Source organism: Lonchura striata, chromosome 1 (assembly GCF_050655825.1).
Source record: "Lonchura striata isolate lonStrDom1 chromosome 1, ASM5065582v1, whole genome shotgun sequence".
In the NCBI taxonomy this organism is placed as follows: domain Eukaryota; kingdom Metazoa; phylum Chordata; class Aves; order Passeriformes; family Estrildidae; genus Lonchura; species Lonchura striata.
In genome coordinates, this window is record NC_140703.1 from 80,440,613 (window position 1) to 80,459,684 (window position 19,072).

At 39.3% G+C, this 19,072-nt stretch overlaps 1 protein-coding gene across 5 annotated transcripts in view; it reads right to left on the bottom strand.

The window, feature by feature from the left end:
- The window catches only part of GGACT (gamma-glutamylamine cyclotransferase), a 28,997-nt gene that overhangs the window by 4,234 nt on the left and 5,691 nt on the right, over positions 1 to 19,072 (bottom strand). Inside the window, exons 1-2 of one of the 5 annotated variants that reach the window (XM_085556933.1) lie at positions 7,867 to 19,066; positions 1,903 to 7,722 (exon numbers count right to left, since the gene is read on the bottom strand). The exons of 3 other annotated variants lie outside the window; for them this stretch is intronic. In XM_085556933.1, the coding sequence (XP_085413059.1) occupies positions 1,903 to 1,927 (25 nt within the window). In that variant the 5' untranslated portion in view covers positions 1,928 to 7,722; positions 7,867 to 19,066. One more of the 5 variants, XM_021530251.4, reaches the window with a different exon arrangement.

Consider the following 19,072-nt stretch of genomic DNA (forward strand, 5'->3'; position numbering starts at 1 on the left):
GAGGAACCTGTGCAGCTCCTCTTGGAAAGAGTGTTACTAAATAATGTATTTCAAGTTTGAGAAATGCTTAAAACAGACTGTAAATAGAAATTTAATCTATTTTCTGCAATTTACTCTTATTTTAGTAAACTGTTAGGTTTGGTCAGTTATCCAAAAGGTTGTGTTGCTGGCCGAGAACAGTGTCATTTAAAAATCCTCAGTATCCAAGCAATTTCCCCTTTGGTGAAGCAAACAGTTTTTCTCTGTATCAAAATACAGCTTTCCAAGCAAAAACAGTGTGTGCCTTCATTTACTGGCAAACTGCTTTCACTTAGGGGAATGAGAACACACTGATTTTTTCCCCGCATTTTATCAGATATACTTCAGAGCAATTTATCCTTCCTTACAGAAACGAGTTTTTTTCTTGGATGCAGCTCATCCCCTCACAATAAAAAGAGCATTAATATTCAGTCGGCCCGAGTCGCTTTTATAAGAAAAATCATTACCTTTCAGATTGTGTTTTGAATAACAAACACAGATCCTTCAGGAAGAAACTTGTCCCAGTGGGGATTGAGAAAGGATCACAGTTAAGCATTGAAACATGCAATTAATTCCCATTAGGGGATTAGGGCACTCGTGTTCACTTTGAATCAGAAAAATGAATTGTGAATTAAATTGTTCACAACCAAGAGGTTACTTGTCAGAGTTAATAAGTTAAAAAATAAAAAGGGAAACTTAAAACACACATAAAAAGCTCTATAGTGAGTGGTGCATCTGTAAGGAAAAGGTATGCTTCATTTCCATTAAACAAAAGCCCTGTCCCTACTGTACAGCTGGAGATAAGCTCCCAAAAAGTTCAGAGAAGAGTGTCACCATTTCCTGAAACTGGTGAAAACAACTTTCCTGTTTCTGATGCACAGCAGCTGGCTGTTGGGAAACATCACCCATTTAAAGAAAGGCACCCATCAGAATTCAACAGCAACAAAGGAACTTGCTAACCCAGGTCTGGGCAAGTGTTTCTGATTTAGCCTTTGAGCAGACTGATTCAGCAGGCAGTACACATGGAGATGGAGTGGGAAGCTGAAGTTTCACCCACAGCTTCCCATGGCACTTCTGTGCCCCACAGCGGCCCTGTTGCTCATGCTGGATAGGCTTCTCCTTCTATTAAAAAAAACAACAACAAAGCAAAGCCCAGCCCTCCAGCCAAGGAGGGATTGAAATAAACTTGGTAATAACATTTCCTGATCACTGCTCCATATGAATAAGACATACACAATTTTCTGCGCAATAAATCTGGTCTCCAGTGTGCCCTGTGTTTCACTGCAGAAAGGCTGTAAATGTATTAGCATCACTTAAAGCACTTGCAAATCCTGGGCTTTTAAAAGAGTTTTAGCCACCTTGTGGCAGGAGAGCACAGAGCAGAATTGTATTTGAGGGTCATTTCACAGGCTTCCACTACGCAGCTGAAAAGAGTTATACATGGCACCCCCTTGCTGAATCACTGACAAGAAGTTGCCTTTTCTCACTTAATCCAGTTTGACACTTCTTACCTTCACTAAACCACCTGAGAGGAAAAGAAAACCCACCAAATACCAAACAAAACCCACCCAGACTTACACTGAATATTAGCTGCCAGGACAAAACAAACCCATTCAGAAAGTACTTTCATGAAATATTCATACCAGAATCATTAAAATTCAATAGCATGGAGAAACATGAGTGAAATTTGTCCGTCATCTTGGCAAACTATTTCATTTAGCTATGAAAGATGACCTGCCAGATCGCTTGTGGGATCTGTAATTAGTTGCTTCATCAGGCAAGATCAGAAAACAGAGGACTTGTTTCAGCATCACACAGGGAGGTGTTGTTGGGTGTAAAGTGGCTCACAACTGGTGCTAGCCAGGAGCCTGGGTTGCTACTCACCATTAGTGCAGCACTGTATCCACATCCACCCTCACCCACCAATGGAGTTCTGGGTCAGGGCTTTGGTTTTCCTTTTGAGGCCCAACAGCTGCAGCATGATGAGAGAAGAGTGGGTAGCCATGCGGCCAGTCGCTGGCTCACTCACCCTGCAATTGCAGATGAAGCTGAAACCAGGCTCTTTGTTCCCAGGTTGTGCCCAAAACACAACCTTGCTCTCCAAGTGGCAGCAGCAGCTTGGCAAAAACTACCTTTTTTTTTTTTTTTTTTTTTTTTTTAAGCACAAATCAGACAATTACAGGACCCTACCAGCTTCTTTTAAAAATGAAGCATGGCCCCAGAGCCGTGCATTACACTAGCTCCAGGGCTGTTTGCAATCATGCTCTCAGTGGGTTTGGGAGAAGTTGTTTCACCAAAATAAAACCTAACTCAGAAAGTATCCATTTCTCTCACTCCATACAGTAACATTATTTTCCCTTGAGAAAAATTCTCTGCATTGGCTCTGTGACCAGATATAGTTACACATTAATTCTTCAGAAGTTTCTTAAAAACTGTAGGAAACAGGTGAAAAAACAAAATGCCTTGAACTTTAAACTTGAGCCCAGTCTGTTTGAATGAAGGGAGTTTTAAGGTCACTCTTCACTCAATGCTAACTTTCAAGAAGGACTAACATGCCAGAGAGGACTCCTGGGACCGCATCCTGTTGGTCCTTTGATGCTTTCATTTTGTTGCTTGCTATTTTCTTTATAGCACAGACAAGGGCTTCCTGCTTGGGCCGACCCCTTCCCAACCTTGCTGAATACCTCGGAAAAAGTTTATGGCAAGACACCTTTCTTACATTAACCACAGAGGCACCAGTGAAACGATGGCTCCTTTGAAATCAAGAGGTTATGGTCTCCTCGCAGCAGTCACCCGCTCCGAAACTGTGAGGCACTGGTTTGTGAAAACAAACAAGTGTATTGGAGTAACTAGGGCCATGCTGGATGCTACTGGCACTACCTGAAACTCCACTTAAACTTCTTTGCAGATTCTTTTAATTTCTTCCTTGGATAACCTAAATCCCCAAACCAACACTTCTGTGTGTAAACTGGAGTATCTTCTGAGTCTCTGCCAGGAGGCAGAGTGAGGATGCCCTTCCTTTGGACAGGGATCAATCACAGCACTGCTCACATACTTTGTACTCCTTTGTCATCAAAAACATTTGCCTTTTGTCTGTCTGAAAACATTCCAGTTTCAACTGTACTGTATGGAGAAAATGCATTAGATTAATTTTTATTGCTTACAGAAAGAGTTTAATTCCCAAAGTGACTTTTAGAAGGTCTCAAAGTGACAGATAAAACCACCACATGCAAAAATATGATGGGGATGGAATGCAGAACACATGCTGGACACAATATTAGACTGATTAATAGGCTAAATTTCTGGAGAATGCAGAGACAGGAGGAGATTACCAGTACATCAGTACAAGAAAAGGTGGGTGAAAGAAACAGAAGCCCAGTGGATGTGGACAAACTGAGTTGAGAGGAAGGGAAAGCTGTCACCTCAAAAGAAAATTATGTAAATATCGACTGTTTTGTCCTAATATTAAGTCATGTTGTACAAGTTTCACTAAACTCATTTCAGAAAACCTGTTGACTACAAAACTATTTAGAAAGAGCTCAGGGCAGAGCACTGAGTCCAGAACTGTTTTACTTCGACCAAGAATGAACCAGCAGGAGTTGATAAACAGGAATTGATGACATGGGGCATAATCAGCCACAAATATGGGTAAAGGTTTAAAGAAAAAACAGTTGATTCTCTACACACATGAACATATAGCCAGCCAAAATATTTTTCACAGAATCACTAACATGGATAGGAACATCCTTTTAATTAAAACAGAAAGTTGTAAGAACAACCATAACAAATGACCCCAAAAAAGCTTAAGGGCCCAGTGCCCTCTATCTTAGGGTGGTCAACAACAGATACCTCAGCATCACAGCACAAGAACAGGACAAGACAACATTGATGCATTTCCAGAGTTGGGTCCAGACCCTCCCCAAGTCAAATTGATGAGCATTGTGCTGTGTGAAGGCCTTTTCTTCCTGTGACCTCTCATGCCTGTTTTTGAGTCAGCGATGGCAGCAACAGCACAGAAGGCAGCCCCAGGCAGTGACTACATGTGTGTGCATGAGGCCAGATTACTGTGGAGTCTTTCCCTGATGCCTGCTTGCTTCATCTTCCTGAGTCAGGGGGCTCTTTGCACCTCCTCAGTGCCACCAGGTATTTTTCCAGTGCTTATTCTTTTGATGGCAGACAAGTCTACATATATTTAACAAACCAAGCAGCACTCTTTGCTGATTCTTCTATGGTTTTGTGACATAGGAAAACTAACCCTAAAGTATTTAAGAATAGACAAACCATGAATTTATACAGGGAGAGAAATCATGTCTCCTCCTTTGTTCACACTCCATTCTCCCCATGCCTGAGTGTTACTGAGCAACACACTGATGTTTCAGAAGAACACAACAATATCTCAAGCATCTTAGTCTTGAGTGCCAACTGAGGTGTGTTTACTGAAAAATCAATAAACAGTGTGGAAGCCTTGAAAACTGGAACTCTTGAAAACATTCAAACTATCATCAATGCTACAGTTATTCTTGTCTTAACGAAAGGCAAGAGACTAGATGGCTTCTCAAAATCCCATTCAAGCATGATGGGTCCTTACAATGCAGTTTTGAGTACACTACAATTGATTTAAATAATATACAGAAAAATATCTCATCTTTGCACTTTTAGCATAGGTGCTTACACTGTTGTATCTACACAAAAGGAAGGAAACAAAACAACCCACAAGAATGGAGCATAGGCTATAAATGCCAGACTGCTGTTACAGGAAAAAAGTAGAAAAACAACTTTTGATAGGGCAGCCCTGCTACGCCATGGTGAATTTGAAGTGGTTTCCATCATTGAGATGCAGAACAGAGCCCAGAGTTTCAAACTGCCGACATCCTGAAACTCAGGACAGAGCCTGCAGCTTGGATGGGTTCCCTGCAAGGTCAGCACATTAATTTACATGCCAATACCCGGAGCGGTCAGTTCGCTGTTTTGAGAAGATCATCCCGGCTGTGGAACACGGCAAACACTTTGAGTACCTAAGCATGGGAATGTGTTTTCCTACACTGAAAGGATGGCAAGAGAGAGAGGGAAGCAAGAAAAGATGGGGTCTTGTGTGGGATCGTGAGGTGCCTTTCCACAAAGGAAATGAGGGAACAGCTGCACAATGATCCTCTGTGAGGAGGGGAGAGGTGCCCAGGTCATGGCCCAGCACCGTCCCTTGGGAGTGTGACCGAGCCTGGAAAGGAGATGTTTATAAAGCCCCGTTGTTGAGCAAAAGCATCCTCCCACTGGCAGGGGCCTGTGGCTCAGGAAGCCATCTTATGCTTTGCTCCTGCTCTGTGGAGGCGCCATGGCAGGGGCTGGAGTCAGGATAAGCTCTGCCCAGGAGAGACCCAGTGGTGCCTCCTGGGCTTCACTGTGTGGCTGGCTGGGAGGGCCAGTAGCTGGACATGCTGACAGAATAGAGGTGGCCACTCCAGCCAGCAGCTCCACAGGCTGTAGCAGGGCGTCTCCCTGGGATAAGTCAAAGTGCCTGAGCCCTGCAGCACCATGTGGAAAGGTCACTGCAACACGATGCTCCTCAAACCCTGCTAAAAACCAAATAAGAGCACAGATGTTCAGGGAACAAAATGTGCTCTGCTAAATGAACCAAACAGAAAAATCCACGTATATATCTGGGAACAGTATACATTACACTGTAGTATTTTTCCTCCAGAAATGGCTACATACTCCAGTCCAGCATGGACTAGCTACTAAAACACAAACCTTTGACCGATGTGGCATAACTTAAACATCAGAAAAACTCAAAAGACTGGTTTTTTTTTCAACACATGATTCCTGGGAAACTATGGGTTGCTTTAAAGGGTCAAAAAAAGGCAATTGACATGCATTTGCTGCAACCACATATATACATGCAAGGATTTTCTACACAGAGGCATGCTTTACTTGTGAAGTGTTAATGGCCACCAGAAAAGGAGAGAGAAAGGTTAAAACCAGCTGTACTGGAGGAGCCACCAGATCTAAATGCAAACACAATTTTAAATGTTCCACCAGAAAGGGTACAGATAGCGTAGGATAACAGCCAAGGACATTTGCTCTGAAGCATGCTCATAGAAATGTTGTGAGGTTCAGAAGGAATAGTGGATAATAAAGTATATCTATACACACAGAAGTTACACTAACAGTAATGCTTTTTTATTTGTATGAATGCCACTAGGTAGCAATGGAAGGAGGAGAGGCCTTCCTTGACATTTACAGGATCAGAGCTGAAGTTACTAAAGGTGCGAAGAAGCTTTTTCTTTTTAAGAAGGAAGTCATACCATTCTTTCAGTCTGTGAATCAAATTTGTGTAAGAGCATAATATTTAACATGGAATACTGGTACAAAATAAAACAGCTCAACAGGCTGCCCAGGGAACTGGTGAAGTCACCATCCCTGGTGGTATTTAAAAGATGTGTGGATGTGGTGCTCAGGGACATGGTTTAGTGATGGAGTTGGCAGTGCTGGGTTAACAGTTGGACTCAATCTTAAAGGTCTTTTTCCAAACTAAATGATTTTGTGATTCTATTCTAATTCACTACAGTTATTTTATTTGTCTTACTAATTAAATGTATATGCAAGTCTTACATTGGTAAGCTATCTGGATAGTTTTAATAAACAGATTTTTAAAGTAAATTTCAGCTTGTAACTTAATACAAGTCAGAAATAAAAACCAAGTCCATATCTCAGCAACATGTCTCTTCCACCATTTTCTAACATAATAAAAGGCAAAAAAATACAAACCAAAACAGGACATCAAATCAAAACTACAAAGAACCAAAAACAGATGTTCAGAATTAACTTCAATCCCACCGAGGCATATCACTTCTCTTTAGAAATTAGTAACAAGTTTACTACAGAACAAGTAAGTCACAGACCATCATGAGAAGAGAATTAATGATTTATTAAACTGTCCTGGTCTTGATTTTTGCTCTCTAAGAATGACTTGCAAATTCCTGCAATGAAGTCTGAAACATACCTCATGTCCTTCTTCAATAGAGAATGCATCCTTATCCCAAAGTAAATGCATTTACTGGCCTCCTACCTTCTACACAGAAGAAACAAATACAGATTCTGGGGACATCCAAAATAGCCTGAAAATGCACTTAGCAAGGCACTGGAGTATTTGCTTTCAAATCCATAAATTGTACTGACCAAACTCAAACATCGTCCTGTCTGATAGAGTCAAAGCAAGACAAGAAATATCCAATCTGTATGTGTCCTATAAAATTAAATGTTTATTTTCTGGTAAAGAGTGATTTGGTATCTGATGCAGAAACAGGTTCTATAGTCTAATGCAAAAATTTAACATAGGTCTGTAAGATTTGTATTTACTGGAAAATAAGGAAAACCAGCTACACAACCCCCTAAATCTTCTCATTTCTCTACAAGAGTCTCACAAGAATTGCTAATGGAAATAATTCACTATCCCGACATATATATATTTATAATTGCAGATAAAAGCTATTTTGGTTTTATGATGACACATAGAATTCACTCTAATTCAAGGTCTCCTTGCTAGTTCTCCTTCCAGAATGCTTGGAAGGAAGCTTTAGTGAAGGGCATCTTATAGCGGGGGTAAGACTGTTACAGGATTACATAATACTCATCTTAATTTATATTAGCCAATTATTTACAAATAAAATATTTACAGAAATGAAAACAGCTTTATACGTGCTCTGCAGCCTCTCTTCAGTGACCTTTGAGAAAGAATTTCTGATAGTAACTTGATAAAGAAAGAAGAACAGAATTAAGTACCTCTCTTCAGTGACCTTGGAGAAAGAATTTCTGATAGTAACTTGATAAAGAAAGAAGAACAGAATTAAGTACCTCTCTTCAGTGACCTTTGAGAAAGAATTTCTGATAGTAACTTGATAAAGAAAGAAGAACAGAATTAAGTACTGGAAGTAAATGAGAAGGGGATTAATATGCAATGTGGTTCTGAATGCAAAAAAAAGCTAGGCCAGGGTCATTAAACAACCAAGTCTGACAAGGATAACACAGTGAATTAGGAGTTCATTATTTAATAACCAGTGAAAACATCTCCAGACCAAGTCACAAAGAACTGTCTATGAACAAGATAAGGAAGATTATAATGGACTACATTAAAATAAGAAGTAATAAGCACAGACAAAAGTTACCAGTCATATTCCTCAGGAATCAATGTTGTTTTATTTCTTAGAGATCTTATTACAGAAATTACCTGTGTGCCTACCACAGCTGTATGTGAAGCATCAGAGGAGCATCATTTCATGCTACAGTCACATGAGATGGCCTAAGAACTGTGCAATTGATGTAAGATGTCTTTTAATGATACAAAGTACATGACCATATGCTTGGGGACCACCTACAAGAGCATCTGAGGCACTCATCATTTGAAGGCAATAAAGGAATCAGAATCTTTCAAGCTGGAAGGGACACATAAGAATGATGAAGTGCAACTCCCTGCTCCTCACAGGACTGCCTAAAGCTAACCCATATGACAAAGAGCATTACCCAGACTCTCCTCAATCTCTGACAGGCTTGGAGGCATGACCCTGGGGAGCCTGTTGCAGTGGCCAGTCACCCTCTCAGTGAAGAACCTTTGCCTAACGTCCAGTCTGTTTGTCTTCCCCTGCTTCATCCCATTTCCTTGTGTCCTGTCACTGGTCAGCAGAGAGATCAGCACCTGCCCCCACTGCCACCCTTGAGGAAGCTGTTGGCTGTTATGAGGTCCCCCTCAGCCTTCTCTCTCCAAGCTCAATGTGCCGAGTTAACTCAGCCACTCCTTGTGAGTCTTGCCCTTGAGGCCTTTCACTACCCTGGTCAGCCTGCTCTGGACACACTCTAATGGCTTTTGGGAAGAATTTTACTTTTACAAACTAGGTGGTTTCCATCTGTGATGATTTCTACGTCATTGACAGCATATAGAGCAGCTGAAAAGGACCTTTTGAATTTTTAAAAATAAAATTAGCATTCTAGAGACATAAATCTTCCAAGTTACTTTGCGGGCACGTCAGAAGAAACTCACATACCTTAAGGCACTGAAATCTAGGAGAGTGTCCAACTATACCTATGCATCGATCTAGAGTTTGTGCTAAGAAAACTGGCATGAATTAGGCAATATTACAATAAAAAATATTCTGAATAACTCAAGCTACATATTAAGATGTAACCAGTTTAGGACTGGAGTAGGTCCCACGCAAAGGATATTAAGTCACCAGTTTAAATTAGCATATCCTCTGACTAGCTTTAGTATCTCCCCACAACAGCCTCCTTGCACACCCCAAATATGGGCCAAAATTATGAGAAAAGAGGATGGCTAAACAGGCTACATTAGTTGTCAACAGATCACACCAAAGGGGATGCACAGAGCTCAGCATGGAAACGGAAACTCCCACTGTCCCCTGTCCATACCATGGGACATGAGGCATAAGTGACAATAGATCACTATATTCCTGCTTTTTCAGGGTATGCTGTGGAAATAAGGAAACAATTCATACATGCTGCTATTTTATTGGGATCCCACCTTTACAGATAGATCCCAAATATCCAGTAGTATGTAGAGCATCCTCCAATTCACTCCCTATTGCTTTTTCAAATTTCAGTGTGAGTGAACAGGATAGGCAGGACAGGCAACAGTAAATCCCAAGACTTCTCTATCCTTCTAAGTGAAAAGTTTAATCTTGCACTGGGATCAGAAGACATTTTCAACACACATCTCTCAGCACAAACTGATACACAATGTAAAAACCAACAACTCTTCCTGTCAGCAACTTTGCTCCTAGTAAAATAAATTGACAAGCACCACTTATTTATTTTTATGCTACAAATAAAGAGAACAGCCTCCAGCAAATACAAGCAGCACCACACTTTTAAAAACAGAGTGCTTGCACTGAAAAGTCTTGGCTTATAGCATATACAGCTTGGGAGTTTCAAGAAGTAGTTCTGGATGAACACTGGTACACCCTCATACCAAATCCATCTGACAATGACAAACTGGAATAAGAAGGGATGATTTTTACAGATTAACCAAAAAGTGTATTTTTGGAGTTAAAATGATGCTACCTGAAAAATAGTAAAGATAAGCATTATTCACAGAATACTGAAAATGCACAAAACATTATTAAATAACTTCTTAGTCCAACTTGGCCATTGGAAGTTACATTTCAGTTCTTGAACAAATCAAGCAGTGCCCTCCCAGTGCCACTCTCCCCAAGCAAATACTGTGCATTACAGCAGACTCAGGCAACTCCCAATGCCCACAAACAGGAATAATGTTATTATTCTGAACAGCATTTCTCCTAGACTTGACAGTATCTAGGGACATCTGGAAATCTCAGTTAATTTCACTTCTGCATTCCTTAAGCAAACACTCAGTGATGCTAATTAACTGAGGAAAAGTTAAATAATATAATTAGAGAGCCAGATGTAAAATAAGAAACAGCGTAATACTTAAAACACAGAAAGAAAAATTATACATTTTGTCTTTTTGAAAGGACTTAAAAAGACAGGTAATGATCAAATAACTTTTGACATTCAGCATATGAACATTTCTTTCAAAACAGATAAATGATTGGCAAATTACAAACCCTCAGTAGCTCACCGTTTACCCCACAATAACTATCAATTAGTAAAGGCATGGTTCTGAATACACAATGCATTACATTTTTTACTTTCAACACCTGGTGTCACCAGAATAACACCATATATTTCTAAAACGTTCTGCAGTCGTGTGTGCGTGTGTGTGTGCACTTTGATTTTAGGGCAGTAATACTTCAAGGGAAGTGGAATTGCAGAAAATTATGGCAAACAATGCACACAGATTTTTTTGTTGTTGTTGTTGTTGATTGATACATTATCAGTTAACTGACCACGGCAGGTCATTTTAAAAATGAGGCTCAAGGTATCTAAAAGCCTTCATCTAAGGTCAAAAAAAGCCTGAACAAAGTGAAAATTTTGCTGTATTTCAGTATTTTGAGCAAGCTAAATCTTAAACCTGTTTTTTGCAAAAACAATTTATCTGGTGATTTCCACTACACTACAGTTTTGCTAATTTCAATCAGTTTTTGTAGGGGCTAATCAAGACCTTCCTGTCCACTCTGGGGCTGTATTCATTGGTTATTATTAACAGTTTCCCTGAGAATAGATAGAGGGGAGCGATTGATTATTGCTTGGAGCTCCCCAAGACACTAAATAAAAAGTTAAATATCAAAGAAGATGTAATTAATTTCAGTGTCTCCTTCTTTCCACTCTATCAGCAAAACTGAGCTGATAGAAAATTGACAAATTGAAGGGAAATGAAAAGAGTCAGAACTGGTGACCCTGTATTTTTTTAATGAGAAAGTGCACACATTTATTTGCTCTAATCTTTAGATAATGGGCACAAGAAAATGAAAGTTTCTGACCTTTTGATGTTTATTCCAAAGTCCAAATGAATTATGGCTGGCAGTTAGATTAACTGGTATAAGATTTAAGTTGTGTTACATTTTTCCTTTAATATAGCATTTCAAATACATCAGTGAAAGAATCCTGAACTCTTGGGGAAAAAAAAGTTGTAAGCTTGTTATACAAGAAAGATGGAAAATACTGTATTATAACATACAAATGCAGTATTTCAGAATCAAAATGTTTAGAAGTCGCTATTTTGGCAGAAAATTCTGTATCAGCAAACATAGGAAGATATGATCAAGATATTTATAATTAATTTTGTAAAAACTTAGACTGACACTTCCACTACTTATGCATGAGTTTCCTGCAGCAGACTTTTCCGAAGTCGTATTGTCTTTCAGTACTTTTTCAGTTAAGATAGAAGCACTTCCATAGGTGCAAGTTTTCAGGTTTTAGTGCAATCATTGTGGATTTTAAAGCTAGAACAGAAAGCTAACCCTGATACAGGAATTATTTTCAGGTGAGTGCATTTCTAGGATCCACAGAAAATGTTTAGAGAGATCCCTATGTGTCTGCAAGGCATTTACTACCTCTAAACTGATCTGTGGGGCCAACTTTCTCATGATAGGCTTCCAAATCCACTAAAAGGAAGATAGGTGAGCAATACAACCTTGAATAATGGTATCAAATAACATCAACCCATATAAAGAATAAAGCAGTCATGAAAAGCAGGAAAAAAGCTTAAGCCTGGGAAAAGAGATGCAAGTCATTAAGAAAAAGCAGCTCTTCTCCTCAATGCTTGATTTAAAAAGATGTTAACATAAGTTAGTAATTTATGTTAAGAGACAGCCTAAGTCTGTAGGTTAACCAAGTTATACAGGTTTTACAGGCAAGTTTTATTTATTACAACACCACCACTTGTTCGCTTCAGCATTTCAGAACAAAATCCCCCCAAATAAAAAAAACAAACAAACAAACTAAAAACAAACACCAGTAGTTTTCTGCAAAACAAGGTGTTAATTATTTTAGGACTCCTTAGCCCATTATTCCTTTTTAAAAGGGAAAAATAATAATTATAAAAAAGATCTTACAGGACCCTTTTCTCCCAAAAGATACAAGTATTCAGGGGTCATGACTCAGAATGTGCTTATATGCACAGGAGCAGAAGGGTAACTGGTAAAGTAATACTCAGGTCACAGAGGTTTATCTGGAGCTGCTCAGCAGTGTGGCCTGATGTGTCCTCCACCACAAAAGACTGCCCAGGCAGACCTAGGGGACCCCACCTGAGTGGAGATACACACTATTTCCAATGTCAGCTCCTACTGAAGAAAGAAGGGATGAAGACCTTTTAATAATAAAACCTAATATTTAGAATGCACACAGAGGCATCTCTACCCCTGGTAAGATGCTGAAAAGAAATCATCTATCTTGATCCATAATAGTTACTTTATCTTCATCTTGGTAGAACTTTTGGCACCAACAATGCTCATGATATGCGCACAAGCAAACTAGAAAAACATGATTTAACAAGAACTGTTAGTATTTAGACAAAAACAACAACAAAAAAACAACCTTCCCCCAAAAAAATCAAACTCCAAAACTGTTTAGAAAGACTAGCTAATATTTATCAAAGGTTAATCTCAAACTGGACATATGCTCAGGATTTGTTATGTTCATTCCTGTAGCAGGGAAGCACCAATAATGAAAATACTGAATGATGTGCACAAGGCTCATGAGACAGTCACAAGTCCCTGCATGATTGCTGCTCTGCAGCAGCCGTTCAGGTAAGGCTAGAACGAAGTTCTCTGTATTAAGCCAGGGATAATCAACCACATAAACAAAATCTGGGGAAAGACTGGTGTAACAGCATTTCCACAAAAAGAAATTTGGCATTTACAATGATCAGGAAGTCAACATGAGTCAACAACCTGATAGGACTGGAAAAAATATCCTGCTCTAATCCAGCCACAAATTGAATAGTATGCCCAGCTTTGAGTACTACATGTAAAGAACCATGATCAGCTGAACAGAGAGCAATCACAGGTCAGGAAACCAAAACTTACAGAAGAAAACAACAAAAATAAAGAGCCTGTACTGTGATCACTTATTCTAGAGAAAATAGCATCCTGCTTTTAAGAATATGAAATCATACTGGAAGAGAAAGAGGCTGTAAGCTTCTTTCCACATCTGCTTTAACAGAAGATCCAATAAGCTCAAATTCTGAAGATGTACATTAGAAAGCCTATCCACCTCCTGATAAGCAGGGTACCTAGGAAGAGTGTAGATAACTATCAAAGTTAGGAATCCTTCACTACTACCTATCCTCAACAGATAGACAGCAAACTTCTGTCAGAAATAACACTACTGCTGCAAAACTTGCCTTTTGCCAAGGAACTGGATGAGACAATCTCTTAGCCCTCCTTTAAAAGTAAACATAAGAAGCAGTTTGAATCACGTGCTATACATGGAAAGGAACACTGCACTCATGAAGACTGCATGAGGCCAATTCTGAGTTCTAGTCAGTAGATTCTCGCTACCTCAAGGAGAGGTTTCTAGTATACATCCCACTCCCTGCCTCTTTAGAGACAGAACATTTTGCAATTACTTGATTTACTTTGTCAAATAGTAATCACCCTGAAAAGCAAATGAAATGTTGGACTCTCACCCCTTCTTACTCCATGCAGTGCCTCCTAAATACACTCAGAGATACAATTCTGAGGTGCTAAACTGAGTGCTTTCTGACCCCATGAATCTTGCATTGCTTTCTGCACTGTGATCGAGCTTCAAGAGGCCAAACAAGACCAAATGGGACAAGGGTTAAAGAGGGCATGAATCTAATTTTTCTACTTCCTAGGAGATCACAAAATCATAGAATATGCTGAATTGGAAGGTGTTAATAAGGATCCCATGTAGAACTCCTGGCCCTTCACAGGACACCCCAACAATCACACCACATGCCTGAGAGCTTTGCCCAAATGCTTCTTGAACTCAGACAGGCTGAAGACTGATGTTAGTCCTGCAGCTGGCTTTGGTTGGATCTGGTACAAGCAAGGTATGGCTGTCTCAAAGGCAGAGCAGTGCAGTTGTACATCTTTGGCTGATAAAAGCACCGAAAGAAAGCAAAGTGCCTGAACAACCAAAGCCTCTGACACCACAGCCTCAAGAACAGATGCACAGCTCCCTGGTACCACTCCCACTCTGAAACTTCTGCTCCCCAGGTAGGAAGCTACACACACTTGTGCCTTGAGGCTTCCAAGAAAGCCATCCTAGCTTACATATTATAAAGGCCACTATAAATCTGAGTCTACAAAATAACCCTTCTCCTGGTTGTGTCTATTTTTAATCTCAAAAACTGTTTTTAGATCACAGATATGACAGATTTTAATCTGAAATAGTTTTTAAATAACTGCTATGTAATAAAGATTTAGAAAATATGACTTATATTTTGTTTATAGGCAAATAGGTTTTATGTGTTCTATTGATAGCATGCTGGTGAGATACACCACTTTGATATGGTACCACTAAAAATCTATACCCTCACGTAGTTTTCCTCTAAGCTGCTGATGTGACAATTGTAGATAAGAGACACTGCTATTTTTCTAGACATACAATAAACAACCTTACACACACATTTGTTTACCCACTGCATATGAGATTCACAGGTAAACTACTGCACATACATATGAGTATAATCCACAGCAGTGTCACGGGTTTCATCAAAAAGAACAAGTTAGTGCACATTTCATAGATAGCTAAGTGATTGTATTGTGATAGCTCAGAAAACATGCTACAAAAGCTGCATCTGCAGCAGCTTTGCCCACAAGACAGAAATAATGAGAGTTGGGATCCAACCAGAGCTGTCTAAGTAAACACTAAATTATGCGTGTTGTTAGTACTGCAGAGTGTTTACAGATCACAAAAGTAGAAGATTACTGGGGAGTTTATTCCCATTAAGAGATGAAAATCATCAAGCTTAAGAGAGACTGTTCTACTGTAACTGAAAATATTTCCTAATGCTCTTCCCTCATTAAACTCCTGAAGCATCACTACTACCTAAAGTAAAAACTCAGTTGATAATGGAGTTGTGCTGATGGTTTAATGGGCTGGCACAAAGGGGTGGGGCAAATGTCAAATAAATAATCCATTCCATACAGAATCTCAAAAATTAGCCCAATAATTTTGACCAATCTAATGTCAAACCAAACTACCTGATGTGGCAGGAGGGTAATGAAAGACAAATTATCCTAAAGGCAATGTCATCTGTTCCTTCCTTCTAGTATTGTACCTACCAGCTCTTGTGTCTGCCACATCACTCTCCAGACTCCGCTTAAAACCTGGTTGTAACAACACTGATGGTCAATCTCAAAATCTCCCCAGAAAAAGCGCCCCAAAACTGTTTGACAAATCTAGAACTGAAAAGTCATGGACTTGATAATTTTCTCAGTCTGTCATAAGATTGAGAGCACAAAGTCATTATATCAAAAGAATAACTACACTTTACAAAATTCAAAACTGAACTGGATCTGCATGTCAGTGTCCTGCATTCACAGTAAGACTGCAATGATAAAAAACCTCTTGTAAAGATAGCTAAAATACAGAACCCGATTTGAGTTTCCACCTAAACCAATAACGAAACAGAAGTTACAGGTTAAGACATATACACTACATTATGACAAATTAAAGAGCATTATTTTGTTATACAGAAATTAAGAAAATTTTTAAGTTCCTCCTGTACAAAATGAAAGATACTTGATGTCCTCCATTAATATAGTAAACTGTCACTAAGCCTACTTAATTAAAAGATATAATAACTACTAGCAGTAAAAGAACAGACTAAATGAACAGATGGATCCAGATATATTTTGACGTAAATTTCTTGGTATTTTGACAAGATAAATAAAGGTAAATATAAACAAGAAGGAGGGAGAGGAATAACCAGCCAGTCAGTATATCTCAGTAAGAAGTCTCGTATTAGAAAGATGGAAAAACCACTATCAAATCCTTTTCTTTCTCTGCTCACCTGCTTGTCTTCTCAAAGATGTTTTGTTTCTGTTAAGCAGGTTTCCTGAGGCTTCCCGTAACCACTTACATATTCACCTTACTGAGACATTAATTTTGCCTGGAACCCAAATAATGAAGTAAGGCCCACTACCTTAGGACAGTTGAATCCGAAGAAACAAATTGTTAACCTGTAATATAAATTAAATCTTTTAAAGGTTGATTTTCTTTTATGCTCACTCTCTCTTGAATCTGACCCCTGCTAGAGATAACAGTTAAGAGAACTGTTTCTATCTACAGAGTCCATAGAAAGCAGAGATTCTTCTTTCTGAGCCCTTCATATCAGCTTCCCTTTGGGCACTCTCCCCAGCCAGACAGTTCCTAAGTATGTAACTTTGTGTTACTTACCATGTTTGAAATGAGCTTCAGAAAGCTTCAGTAAGATTTGGCCTGTGGCTGTATTCATATCCTGTAAGTTTTCATAGCAGGTATATTTGAACTACATTACAGCAAGGACTGCAGCCTTGGAGCAGGTTAGTGGTTTGATGTGTGAAAAGTCTATGTGCAAGGTAAGCATCCTGTTGGGATTTACTTCCTATGTAATTTTCAGCTAAGGCAAAATCAAGCCAGGGGCTCCAGTCCATAAACAGTGTTGAAACATTCCTCTCCACTCATATAGTTTCTCAGTTATTTATACATTTTAGTAATGCAGTGCAGGGTCAGCACAATCTCATCAAAATTAAATTTAGTTGCTCTCCTACGCCCATATCCCATCCTAATACTCACCAAGCTTGATCTCTGCACCTCACAAGCAGCACCAGACTTTTGAAACACTGCTTCACAGTACATGAAGCCACACTCCAATAGGTGCACTGTACTCCATCTCCTCTCAGTGAAAGCATTCTGGAACACTGAGCTCAGATTCCTACTTACTCATTCCACAGAAAATCTAAGTTTTGATGGCTTCACCAAAAACTGCCTCAAAGAAGACCAACAGCAATTGATATACACTCAAACATACCTGAAAGATGACATTCATTCTGAGATTATGTTTTCTACACAGTAATTCTTAGCAATCTTTCCCCCTCAATTTCCTAGCCTCTGTAGGCCTGTCCCATCCTCTTCAGAATTCTTATTTTGCCAGAATTAAGTCTGGGCCTAAGATGTTCTTTAAGCCACAGTTTCCCTTGAGCATCTGTGCAGGTATGCAATCAGGGGAATAATGAAATTAATACCTATTATCCTCCTTCTATTCCAGTCAACAGATCCAGGACCATCACATCTCAGCTGACAATCCTGGCAAGTATATTTTTGTCCATCCCTCATCTGATCATCTGCACAAAACTACTATTACTGAAAAACTCTTGTTCTTCTACTCACATATTTTGGCGAGCCTCTCTCTCAACTAGTCCTATCTTGTGATTGCTGAGATAAAAAATCTGAATCTAGTAATTTCCTCTTAAATTTGTTACTATGGAATTTTGTGTTAAGCTCCTTCTCTAGACTCCTAACATTTCCCCTTTTTTTTCCATGAGGTTTTCACAAAACCCATGAAGGAATTTCCCTTTTTCCTCAAATTAAAACACTAACAAGAACCATTGTAGAATAATGTCCTTGCAGTCCAGGTGAGGTGGGTTAGCTAAATCCCCCCAACAACTACATATTCCAGCACTCATTCAGATTTTGTTATCCCTTAAGCAGAGGAAAATACATAAAAACAGAGGCCAAAAGAATGTCATCACAAAAGGGAGGCAAGAGTTAGGTAGAAGGACATCACTAGATCTACCTGTCATTCAAAACCACTGCAAACATCATTCCTTCAACAGAAAACCAAAACAAGACCCTTAATTCTCACTCACTATTTATAGTCTCACTTCCAAGGAAATTTTTGTCAGCAGTGTTTTGAAGAAAATTGGTTTGTTTCTATTTTTCTTCAACCTTCCAGTACTACTGTATATGCAGACTGAGCTTCTCCTGATGGAAAAAAGGATCTAACTTGTTACCTTTGATTTCTAGAGAAATTCACATATTCTGAGATCCAACCAAGAATAAAACTGGTGTTTACAGAACTTGCAGTGAACAGAATTCATAGGCTATTAAAATGACATACTGATTTTAATGGTAAAATTCAGTGTCCATACCCTAGCCTAGTTTAATGTGCAAATTAAACAACAAACACTTGGGCTCAATTAAATGGACTCAGAAAGAACACTATTAATAGCCTCCAATGAGCCAGAGGGTAGCATTCACCTTGATTAAATTTCCTGCAGCTCAGAATCTAGGCTAGTCACTCAGGCTTCACCATTTGGTGTAAAGAGATGTGAAGTGCATCTCTTGTCAGCAACTACAAATGAAACTCAACATTTCAGTCATCAAGTCTGTCATTTTGGGAAGCAGACTAAAGAAGGGGGCAGTGCTGAGGTACAAATTCATGCTTTTTATCAGTACCATGTGTCAGCAGAAACAATAAGACCTTAGTTATTTAAAGTCCTGCACACAAACCTGCCTGCCCACAAGAAGGCAAAATGTACAAACTTGATATATTTCACAACATGCATAGACAACATTTAGTACTTGAGATGCAAAGGTGGCAGCAGACGTACAGGATGAATTCCAGGATATCAGAGAATGAGTCAAGTTGGAAGGGACCACAGTGGGTTACAGGTCT